Consider the following 12,597-nt stretch of genomic DNA (forward strand, 5'->3'; position numbering starts at 1 on the left):
TGTAAGATTACTTCTCTAGTCACAAGTTCATGGCAGCAGATAAACAAAAAAAAAAAAAAAATCTGTAATGCCTGCAAGTGAAATATGTTAGCATCCAAACAGGGCCTTTATGAATTATGAGTTGCCTCATCTTGCTTTCAATATTTCAGTCGGCCGCCTGGTCTTGCATCCAATTTTTTTTTAAAGAATTGTTAGTTGCAGGTGCACAGGCAGCCCCGCTTGGAAGTCTGCCAGATCCAGAACGGTGTGGTTGATGCAAACACACCGGAATGAGGGAACCAATGACATGCATCGATTTGCCTTTCAAGATCAGTTCATGGAGAGAAGAAGACGAGAGAAAGAAGACATTGGATGGATGGTTCAGTGTTTGAGAGAAAGAAGACGATGGAGGCAGAACCGGTTTCTCAATCATGTTAAGTGTGAAACGATGGCTTGAGAAAATAGGGTTTTGTTTTGCTTTTAAGATCTGATTTGGTCCAAGTCAAATGGTCCGTTAGCAGCCTGTTTACGGTTTTATCTCATCAAACCGATCTTCAAATCAGCTTTTGTAAAGTCTTAAAAATGTCCGTTAGATATCCCTTACACCACGTGTCACTCCCATAATAGAGGGCCCGAAGATGGCTGCTATAGCCCAGGCCGTAGAAGATCTGAATCCTCCATATTGATGGCAAAATGATTAAAAAAAAAATTTTGTTTTTTTCTTTCTTATTGCTAGTGGTGGTGGCTATATACAGTAGGGTTTCCAATTTATTAGGAACCTTGGTTACCAGAAAAATAAAGGAGGAGAGAGAAAATGATTTAAGTTCATGGTTCTGGTAGTGATCATCTTGAAACTGATGAGGATCATATCGGCCTGAATTGGTCAATTTTACTCTTTCTTTTCTTTAAAAATATATTTTTTAACGATTTTATCCTGATATCGATTAGGGCTGCAACAAGGTCAAGTTGGGCCGGGCTTTATAGAACTTTAGCCCAATCCTAAGTCCCTTTAGTTGGGTCTAGGCCCGACCCGACCCTGACTCAGGGCCAGAAAAATCCAACCTTGACCCGCTCTCAGGGCTAGGCCGGGTTGACCCTGATTGGCCCTGATCATGGGGAGAAAAAGGAAATGCATCGACAGAATGGGCCGGAGAGAAAATTATCAATTTTACGTAAAATAATATTGTAACAAAATATATTATATCACTTGTTGTCTTCAAATATAATATATTATATAATAAAATATGAGTGACATTTAAAGTTTATAATATATATTTCATAGTATAATTTAAAACAGGGTTGGGCCGGACCGGGCCAGTCTTAACCCGAGACCTCAACCCTAACCTGACCCGACCCTGACTCGGGGCCAAAAATTTCGAGTCCTGATCCACCCCTTAGGGCCAAATATCTCAACCCAGGCCTTGTTCGGGCTCAGGTCAGGTTCGGGCCGACAGGACCAAACTTGCACCCCTAATCAATATCCGATCCAAGATCGCTAGGTATTGATATTGATCTCAACCGATACCGATACAATCCGTCTGATCCGATACCGATACCTCAATCCATGATACCAGTCGTTGGATTCCAGGACTCGACGGGTTGAGTCGTTGAGTGCTACAGGGAAGGAGACTATTTATGACGTTGAAACCTAACTTTGCTTTCTCAACGTCTCCCGTCTGGCTCGCACATTCACACGAACAAGGCGGCCTCCGCATGCCAAGCTTCGTTAATAACAAAGCTAAAAGGCCGCATATAAATGTGGGAATAAGATTCGTTCACTTGCATTCATTCTACCTAGTCCCAACTCCCAACACCTCACTTACAAGTTCTTTGTGGTCTCCGTCCCTCTCTTTCTCTCTCTCGGATATCTCCGTCCGATTGATCAATGGCGTCTATTGCAGGAATGTCGATCTCTGCGCCTTCTAGGTCTCTTTCCTTCCAGCAAAGCCAGGTATTATCTTTGTGATCTGAAGCATTTTCTGGCCCATCTTGTCTCTTTTGGATTCCCACTTTTTTTTTTTTTTTTTTTTGGTTTTGATCTATTGATTCTGGATCTGGTATCTTTCTGAATTCGGTGAAATGACAAAGAAATGATTGATGTTAAATCGATTGCTTTGCGTTGGTCTGGTCTTGATTTAAATTCTCTTAAAATTATGTAACTTGTATGGGCTGTGATTAGCGATTTGGCAATACTTGTAGCTCTGTAAGCTTTACTGGAGTTCTATTCACAGATCAGTTGATTGATCTGATTTAGTTATCTCGGATTTGTTCTTGCGTATGTTTGGGATTCCTGCCAAATAGTTTACTAGCAGAACTGTTCACTTTTGTCTGATTGTTGATCTATGCCATGATTAATCCCTGGCTTAGCTAGGGAAGGCCCAATGATCTTGTCACTGCAACGTTTGCTGTACTTGTGTGAGACCCGGGTTATGATCTACAGTTAGTTTTACACCATTTCTTTGTTTAAGACTTAAAGGTTGGAGCTTTTTGCTATACTGAAAAGCAATACAGTGTTAAGTCCGTGGACAATAGAAATCAACGCCTCTGGCTAAAATCGTTGGACTTTTGACTATATAAGTTCAAACCCTTTCGCAAGAGGTTGCTAGATTCGTTTTGTATTTCTTATCACCACAGTAAGAATTCACTTATTAACACAAACACACACGTCACACTAGCGGCATCAACTACTGCAACCTGCTTACTCTTTCTTTTGTGGTAGTTGTTTCTGTATAGCTTGTCAGAGGTGTTTTGTTGGTGAGTAGTGATTGAGTAACCCACAAGAGACCTACCTAGGTCACCCGGACGTTTCAAAAGAGGGAAAAGAGTATCTAGGGGAATTTATGATGTTACAGGTGGTTGTATGAGTTATGAAAGAAATACCATCAGATCACCTTCTCTCCATTTGCTTAATTGGGTGTGAATCATCCGGCGGGGACGCAATAGTTTTCCTTTTGTTGGTATAGCTTGTGAGTGGTTTTTTTTCTCCGTTGTATTTCTTTGTGAAATAACAAATTACAGTATACATGTGGCTGGGTAGGTACCCCCCCCCCCCCAATTAGAATGGATTTTACTTCTTGAAAATATTCCATTCTTGAAATATCAAATCTGCAGGAGTAATGGCATGGTAAAAATGAATCCGTGTGTACATGTTACATTCATGTGCAGGGCATACATTACGAATTCCTTGGTACAAACTATGGAATCTTTTGTTGTTGTTTACTACTCTGTTAGTGGCCAAAGAATAGAATATGTATACCACTACATTGGCCAGATTTGAGCTGCATCATCTTATTTGTATCATGGTAAATTAAGTTTTATCATTGAGTTATTTGAAAAAATTACTATTTGTATAGCAAGTTGTATTAAAATTGCCCTCTTAACCAATTCTTTGGGCTAATATTGTAAGTTGTGGCACAAGAGAGTTTCAGTCATCATGAACTTTTGTTGGAGGAAAGAGAAAAAGAGGTTTTAGCTTACCTAGATGATTGTGTTTTTTCTTTGTTGTCAATTTTATAGTGTCAACTCATTTACTGATGCAAGTTATTGTTATTGAATTTGTACAGCAGGCAACAACTAAGATTTCCAGTCTGAAGTCAGTGTCTTTCTCCTCTCAGAGGAAAAGCTTTCAATCACCTGCGTTGAGATCACTTCGCTTCCAGGTTTCCTGTGCTGTATGTTTCCCAAATTATGATTTCATATTCATCTATGTCCCCTTTGTGTTTCATGTACCCAGCAGTAGATAATATGGACTTTGCATAGTTTCTTGTTCTACATCCACCAAAGCTTGCAAAATAGATAGATCAGCATTGATCTAGTGTTACAGTGGTACTGTAAATGGAAGCCGATAAACATTACAGAATATAGAAATTTTCTTACATGGCTCTATATGGATGTATTGCCAATCCAATCTTTTGGATGAAGCATGCGTATACGAATTAATTCAACTTCTCCCACAAAAAGAAATGTGGTGCAGTGCAGTGTGATTTGCTGACCGCATTTCTGTCCAGATGTTCCAGCTTGGCAAAATGTATGTTGACTATCCAACAACTTGGTTTCCCTGCATGTTTTTACATGCAACTACCAACCAAAGGTTCATTAATTCACTTGGATTGGGTGATCTAGTTGGTGTAACTTTTGTAATATGGAGTATCTGGGACTGAGTGAGATAACATCACCTATGGTGGTATTCTTCAGCATGATAGTCCCCTGAAAAGTATTGGAGGATCAAAGATGAATGCTGCACAACCGATTGAAGTCAAGTGCTCTTTAATACTGAGCCTATTATATTTTATATAGCCCTCCATGCATATATGATGGTAAATGCCAGTGTTTGGTTTGATGATGCAACCTGTGATTGACATGATAATGTCTTTGTGCAGGCTAAAGCAGAGACGGTTGAAAAGGTGTGTGAAATAGTGAAGAAGCAGTTGGCATTACCTGATGACTCTGAGGTCACTGGTGAATCAAAATTTGCTGCACTTGGAGCTGATTCTCTTGACACGGTATGCAATTTCTAAATCAACATGCTGCCTTTTTTTAATGCATGTATTATACTTTCATTGACCTGGTATGAACCTACTGATTTCCAATGTGGCTATGGATACAGTGGCTCTAATTTCACTGATTAGGCTACCTAAATCATGATCATTTAATTTTACAAAACTTTCCTTGTTTTTCAAAATTTGAGGACAGTTGCTTTTAAGTTGCCTTTGGTGCCAACAGTGAACTGGCAGAGTAAACACCACGGGTAGTAATTCTCACTAGCATCTGTCTAAGTCCCAATGGGGCCATGTTCAGCTTTGGGTATTCTTGGTATATGTACACAATTTCCACAACTTATTACATTTTTTGGGAATGAATCCACTTTGTGCTTCTTGACAATTAATAGCACTTAATTAAGACTCAATTCATCCAAAAGTATGTGTTTCAGGTCTTTGTAATTTATATATGCAAGAGCATCTCATTAGGAAAAATGATTTGTGTACAAGTTACGAAATACTGAATGCAACTCTCTATGCCTCAGTTTGGAGGTGTTCCCCACTTCCCCTGATAGTGTGTCTGATAACATTAACAATATAAACAGAAAACTCGATGCATTTTCTGACTGAGTTACTGGGAGGGAATCTGATCGTCTTCATTTGTGTTTCCTTCGTAGGAATAAATTGCTTCAGTTTTCTTTGGTTTTCCCCTTCTTCTAAAATTACCAAATGCTTTGCTGTTGATCATCCTGTTCTGATCAGGCATGGGAATTTGTTGTAGGTTGAAATTGTGATGGGGCTTGAGGAGGCATTTGGGATCAGTGTGGAGGAAGAGAATGCCCAGAATATCGCTTCTGTTCAAGATGCTGCAGATATGATCGAAAAGCTGGTAGAGAGCAAAAGTGCTTGATAAAAGGAGGAATGGAAGATAAGTCTGTTAACACTTCAATTTCCCCCTTATAACAAGAAGAAACCCTGAGTAGCAAGTCCCCCTGTTGTGATGGATTCATGTCGCTTCAATGTTACGAACACATTTGTAGTTTTCTTTTTTTTGTTTTTTGTCATTTCAACTATAAAAGTTGATCAGGTAGATCTTGAAATCACTTTGTTAATTTTAGTCATTGGATTTTATATATCATGAGAGCTCCTTCTGTGCGTTTTGGTATCTCATTAGCTAGTGAGTTAGTCCCACACTGGTAAGAAGGTATGGACCCAGTTTTCCTTGAGCCTACTAATTTGTCCTTGACAGCCTAGGTGAAGGAGGAATTCCTTCACTGATGGTTATCCAATACTTGGATGGGTGTCAGGTACAGTGAAGGGCATTTTGGACTTTCAATATATAAGAAGGTATGGACCCAGTTTTCCTTGAGCCTACGAATTTGTCCTTGACAGCCTAGGTGAAGGAGGAATTCCTTCACTGATGGTTATCCAATACTTGGATGGGTGTCAGGTACAGTGAAGGGCATTTTGGACTTTCAATATATAGGGGAGAGTTATGATCACCTTAGATTTGTATGTGAATCCTTTACTGTGGTTGAAAGAAAATTTTCTCCATGCGTAGTTTTCAACTTTTGTTGGTTATCATTTGTTTGCCTTTTTTTCCTTTCCGTTGTGGTGCACAAGTTAAGGGGATTGTTGTTTGGGGTTGCTCTCTTTAACAAAAGGTTTCTTCCTATGTGTGGCTGTGGGGACACAAAAAGGATGCACATGAGCAGAGGAAACTGAAGCGTTTCACGATCTTTTGTCAGACTATTGGATTGTTGTGAAGAATCTTATAGTATACATGAAGCTAGGATGATGTTGCAACCTTTCACTTCTTATTTTGTGTGTTTAGCTTTTAGAGATTTTGTTTCTATTACCTAAAGCTTGGCAGTGCGACAGTGCTAGGTGGAGATGTCAACATGTGGCAGTTCGGATGTTTGACAGTCCAAAGTCATTGACTATGTTGAGTGGACTGTTGGATGTCTGAGCTGTCACATGTCAGCATCTCCACCTAGCACTGTCGAGCTTTAGGAATTGGGGCGGATAATTGGCTTTTAAATTTAAAAAAGCGTTGAGAGAAACTAATTGCCATGATGCCAATATGCAGAATACCACACACGAAGTCTCACATCCCATTCGTTGACCCCACAGTATCTCCTCATTGAATCCTTCTTATTAGATGATTCAGTTTCTCCCCCCCCCCCCCCTCATTGTTGAAAAACTGCATTTGGTGTCATAGCAATCCCTCTCCCAAGATTTTAATTGGTCACAAAGGTTTCTAATTTGGTTGTTGGATGTGAAGCGTATAGTTGTTCTTTGTTTTGTTTCCATATAGTGTCATACCATGAGAGTTTCTCCATCCAAGTTGATTTGTTGTTATGATTGAATTCCTAGAATAGTGAATGTCAGTATCAACTCTTGTCCCATATCTATGAAGGTTCGAAATACTTTTTCTCTATCTGATCAAAGGGTCAAATTTCATGAATTAAGAGATTCTCCCTTCATCATGGGTGAAAGAAAACTTGGGCTAACCGAAGAAGAAAACCCAACAAAAAGGGGGGGGGGTTTCTTGTGCATCGGGCTCCTCTCGAGGCAGCCCAACACCGTTGAATGCCTCCCTGGGCACTCCCTGGGCATTGGGCTCCCAGGAGAGGAGCCGGATCCAGTTCTTTTGGCTTTTGCCAAGGTTATCAGTGAGCTACGTTTGCAACATATGAAGGTCAATTGTAAGCCATATCTACACTTTCATTTAGTTCATGAGATATTGTGTCCTATTTGAACCGGTTGGATAGATAAGGGAGGTTGGATCAGGTTCTCGTACATCGGATGGCACACAGATGGAATCTATTCACTCTCTTAGATTCCATTTATGCGTCATCTAGAGTACGAGAACCTGAACCATCTTCTAGATAAGGTTCCTTTTTATTAACTACATACCAAATATGGTGGTCCATGGCAACCATATATCCACTTTATATTTGATGGGGCATTGTTCTCTGTGCCGCAGAGTAGCCTGTGCCCAGACACATGGGGGTGGGCACAATGACCACCTTGCCCCCTGCATAGGCTGCCCATGTGCCTGAGCGCAGGCTGCGCTGCGGCACAGAGAACATTCTCCCCTATTTGATTTTCCCTTAAAATTTTCACCCCATTAAACTGTTTTATTCATATTTTACTTTCTAACCAAGTTATGTTATTGGGAAAAAGGTTTTACCATTTTTTGACATGACAGTCCGTGTTAGCATGCCCTTTAACGGTTCAACAAAAAAAAGAGTCATTGTTAGTATGCCTTATATTTTGTAATATAAAGAAGGGAGAATGTTCTCTGGGTGCCGTTCAGGCACATGGGCCTACCACTCAGGAGGCAGAGCGGTCATTGCACCCATCCCCATGTGCCTGGGCGCAGCCTGTGCTGCGGCACAGAGAACAACACCCCTATAAAGATTTAGAATCCTAACCTAATTGCATTCATTGATTGGAAGGATTGTATTGATTATCCATAAATTGAGACCTCTATGTCCTCTCTCTAGTCTAGTTTAGTTTGTCTTTCACTTCTCTAATTGATGGTCCTCACTCCTTAGGGTCATCAAAACCTAAAGGTTACTTGTCAATACCAGGTGACATCACTTGCTATTTTCTTGGTGGGGTGGGTCCTATGAATGGAAAGCTACCTTATCAAAAAAAAAAAAAAAAACCCACAAGGAACCAAAATGATGTGGCGGCAGTGTTTTGAAGAAAAAGATGAAATGGATTCATAGGGTTTCAATGTTGGTGGTGATACACTATAATTTTGGTCTATCATGCCACTTGTATTTGTTATTTCTATGGGCTTGGGCCCTGTTTGATTCATCACCCCAACTCTATTTAGATTATGGAAATCATTTATGACATTAACTTTCTGTTGGACTGGGCCTATTGAAAGACACACGGATGTGTTGAGTATATTTTTATAGGAAAATTATTGTTTTAGCCGATACATGGGTTGATCAGTGAATCCGACCTGGGATCCGAATGTGACCCATAACTTGACTCGATTGACCCCGAATGGATGACCCATGGGCAGTCCTAGTTTGACTCTGGAAACTATTTACATAAGCCGTTTTTGGTTATAGAAATTTTGAAAATTTGTTTTTATACTTTAGCCTATTTGTTAAACATTTTGTGCACTTGGTAGAGTGTGAAGCGTTAAAACCTATCCTACCAGGAGGTCTTGAGTTCAAGTCTCCTGGTTCACACCTTCCCTCCCCCCTCATAGAATAATATAGTGTAGAACCTATAAAAAAAATAATTTATTTTTCAAAAGCTGTTTAAAGGGACTGTTTGGCTACTATTTCTAAAGATAGATTTACAAATTAGGGAACACATTCTTTGTTTAGAGCATAGCACTTGCGCCAGGAGAGTGCACAAAAGCACCAATAGGAACGACATTTCCACCTTTCATGGGGGCCGGGCGGTCCTTTTGCCCTCCCTCTGTATTTGGACACAATACACACACTCGAACAGAGTTTATTTTCCCTATAAATTAATTTTCCATATCATTGTACTTGCTTAAGGAACTGTTTGGATGATCCCATTAAAGTATTTCTGTGAATTTTGAAACACCACGCGAATAAATATCCTTTCCAATTCTTTAATCTAGCAATACCTGGCAATGCTACCATCATTGTGCGACACATGGCACAAACAGATCTAATGGCTGATAATCCTTTGCACCATTTAATGAAACTCTACCCGTTTTACTTACCTGATCCGAGAAACCCGATTAGGATGAAAAGTATCAAAATTAACGAAAAGTCAACAGATTCAAGCTGCAGCTCTGTAACTTACAAAATGGGATAGAAATTAGGGATAGATGTACCTCTCGTTCTGAAATCTTTAGACATTTAGTAGTGGGTACAGTTAAAGAGCAAAAAGAGAAGCCGTTGCTAAGTACAAAACCAGTAGAAGACATTCCCAAATCCACACCTAAACTGAACCCTCTCCTCCACAGTGTGTCGACCTTCATTCGGAGGGTTTTCTCTAGCAAACAGAATTCCTTAATTCTTCACAGAACCATTTCTTCTCTTACCACCGTTCCCAGAATAGAGGCAGTAACCGAAATTTAGGTTCAAAAGTACTCGCAGTGGGTTGCGAGCGATTCATGGCCGTTTTATGGGAGAAGACAAGAAGGTCGTTGGATTGATAATGGAAGCATTTTTTGGGGCGCCATTTCGCGTGGAACAAACACACAACAAAGTGAAACGGTTTCTTTTGAAAGAGAAACACTGACGGTGGTGATCCTTTTTATACTTGTCCCTAATTTAATCCAAGCACCTAACGAAGAACTTTGCGATTTGAAAGTGTAACCTCTGCAGCTCTCCAATGGTGGGAAGAAAGGAAGAAGATGAACCCAAGGGAAGCTCTGCGATTTGAAAGTGTTTCCTAATTTTCACGTTTTTTTTTTTTTTTGTTTTCTAACGTTTTTAGATTTACAATCTACTCGGGTTGAGAGGATCCGGTTATCAAAACGGGTAGAGGTTCATTAAATGGTTCAAAGGATTATCAGCCATTAGATCTGTTTGTTCCACATGTTGTGCAATGAAGGTAGCATTGCCCCAGATTAAAGAATTGGAGAGGATTTTTATCCCCACGAGATTTTTAAAATCATACGTGAAGTCACAGGGACTACTTTTCACCACTTTAATGTGTCCTAGTCACCTCATGGTGATTCAAAATATAATGGGATAATGACACGACAAGAGTCTGTTAAGCCAACCTGATAAAAGGCTGAACGAAATCGATTCAACACCGAAATTGATTAAATCCAAACCATGGATCATAAACTTGATCGAAACGTGTCGAAATCGTTGAGTTGTCTCGATTTCAAAAGATTCCAAGATGAGTTGGAGTGGAATTTTTAAAAATCCCGTAACTGGACCTGGTTTCGACCGTCTTGACTGGTTAAAAGTAGGTCGAAACGGTCGAAACTAGGGCCAATTGATATGTTTTTTCCTTGGTTTAAATGGTTGAAACATATTATACTTTTTTTTGAGAATTTTGTAATAAAACTGGTTGTGCATTTAGTGATTGATCCCAAATTCAAGCATCAGAATGTGATTCTTCAATTTATTATCTGTTGAATTTCTTTCTCCAAATGTTTGTACTTGATGCTTTAATAGGATAAAAATGACAAAAAATAGGTTCACTAAAGAACCTTTACAGTTTCTTCATTGCAATGACAACATCTCTCCTTGTTTCTATCTGGTGGTTCTTACTTTTCTGAAAAGGAAAAACTTGCTGAATTAGGGAAAAAACACTGAGTATTAATCATGACCTAAACAAATTATTGAAGTGGTTCATAAATTAAACCTAGTTATCAATTGGAAAGAAGAGTTAATAAATCTCTGTGACAATTTATCAAAAAATAAAAAGAATATGATTTCTACACTGTTAAAACGCAATCGCACAAGATGGCCAATATATGGGATCGAAGAAAGCAACAAGCAAGACAATCACAAACATGTCATGGGCAGTAATGAACTATCAAACCAAGTTGATGATGGGACTTATCATTGGGCAATAATGGACTATCAGACCAATTGGTCCCATAACATGTCATGGGAATCATGGGATACGTATATTGTGCATTCGAAGGAATGGTTTCGCAATCGTCAGTGGTACGCTGTTCGTAGATTAGACCCACCAAGAAACTCTGCATGGAATTAAAGAGAGGCATCTTAATATTTTATTTGGATTCAATGTATTATTCAAGGTTCAAGTACTCTTAAATTATGTGAACTAATTATAAATTTATAATACCACTTTAGTGTCTGTATCGTATCAGTACGTACGTTAGTAAACTTGCGTCAATAATCATAAGTATCATTTTTAGTGAGTTTTTTGGTGAATGTAATTCATGAATTGTGTTTAAAATGTGAAAGATAGACAACCTGCAAAAAATCAAACCTTAAAAATCTTGTTTTGGGGGTCGAAACCTTGATTTCCCAATCAATGAAAAAAAATCTCAAATTTCGACCAAGATATAGTCAAAATCGAGGCGAACTTGATTTCTGACTTGTCAAAACCCAAGTTTTAGAACCTTGATCCAAACTTTGGCTTAACAGTTTAGTTTTGATTTAGTTTTGATTTAACCCATTACCAGTCCGAAACCACTTCAACCCCAACAATTGACACCCTTAAATCCCCATGTAAGGGTAAGGTCTCTCTTCCTTTCCCTTACCGTTAGTACCGTAGTAGCATGTGGATATGTACTTTAGCCTTTAAGGCTTAGCTCTTGTCAGAAAGAGCCGTTTCCATTTCTATCCTGTTTTTTTGAACGTTAGATAGCGTTCTTTTTCCCCAGTTTATAATTTTCTTCCCCGCGCCTTTTCGGTCTTCGACCTCTGGTATCTACAACACGTGTCGGATTCTTATTTGTCACAAGGTCTTCCAATTCAAAAAATGGAAATAATTTCGTAAATGGAAAAAAAAAAAAAAAATGATTCCTCAAAAGCCTCTCTACCTACTCGCAGTGAAGAGATCTTGCAAGACGCAAGACGCAAGACGCAAGACGCAAGGCGCAAGGATTTCTCTCCTTCTCTCTCTTTCTCTGCAACCAACAAAGAGAGAGAGAGAGAGAGAGAGAGAGAGAGAACCAGGTATGCTCTTCTTTTGGTCTTAATCTTCTTCTTTCTGGAATACATTCGCCAGGAAATGTTTTTCCTTTCAGATACTCGCGACTGAATTTTATATTTCCCGGAAGCTCAAATGGTTCTCCTGTCCAGATCCCTGCGCTAGTTTTCCGTTTTCTATATCTGTTCTTGCTTCTACCATTTTCTACTATTTACGTATTACTTGATTCATAGGTTGCTAAAATGCCCTCTTCTCTGTACTTAGAACCGGAGCTAGGAGAAGGATGATTCGAAATTGATTAATTAGGGATTTAGCTCACCTTCCTACCTAATATGCTCCTTTCAAACTGTTGCAGTGCTTACCTTAGTTCTGCTTGGGATTACTACTTTAAAAGAAAATGGAGAAGAGGAAAAGAGAATGCAGAAAATCAAAATTTGTGCCGGATATGATTCAAATCAGAAATCAGAATCACTCTGGATAATGAAACCAAAAACACCCTAATTAATGTGTACCTAGAAGGCCACAATCACCTTCTGATCCTTATTTT

At 39.2% G+C, this 12,597-nt stretch overlaps 1 protein-coding gene across 2 annotated transcripts; it reads left to right on the plus strand.

Moving 5' to 3' along the window:
* The first annotated feature begins 1,771 nt into the window (after positions 1–1,771).
* Positions 1,772–5,384, plus strand: LOC122658175 (acyl carrier protein 1, chloroplastic-like). Of its 2 annotated transcripts, none has more exons than XM_043853087.1 (4): positions 1,772–1,930; positions 3,546–3,650; positions 4,359–4,481; positions 5,239–5,384. In XM_043853087.1, the coding sequence occupies exons 1-4, from the start codon at positions 1,865–1,867 to the stop codon at positions 5,365–5,367; spliced, it is 423 nt and encodes a 140-aa protein (XP_043709022.1). In that variant the 5' UTR covers positions 1,772–1,864; the 3' UTR covers positions 5,368–5,384. The 2 variants fall into 2 exon arrangements, with proteins under 2 accessions (XP_043709022.1, XP_043709021.1); XM_043853086.1 differs by having other exon boundaries at positions 1,773–1,930; positions 3,543–3,650.
* Positions 5,385–12,597: the final 7,213 nt, after the last annotated feature.

This window comes from Telopea speciosissima, chromosome 4 (assembly GCF_018873765.1).
Source record: "Telopea speciosissima isolate NSW1024214 ecotype Mountain lineage chromosome 4, Tspe_v1, whole genome shotgun sequence".
Lineage (NCBI taxonomy): Eukaryota > Viridiplantae > Streptophyta > Magnoliopsida > Proteales > Proteaceae > Telopea > Telopea speciosissima.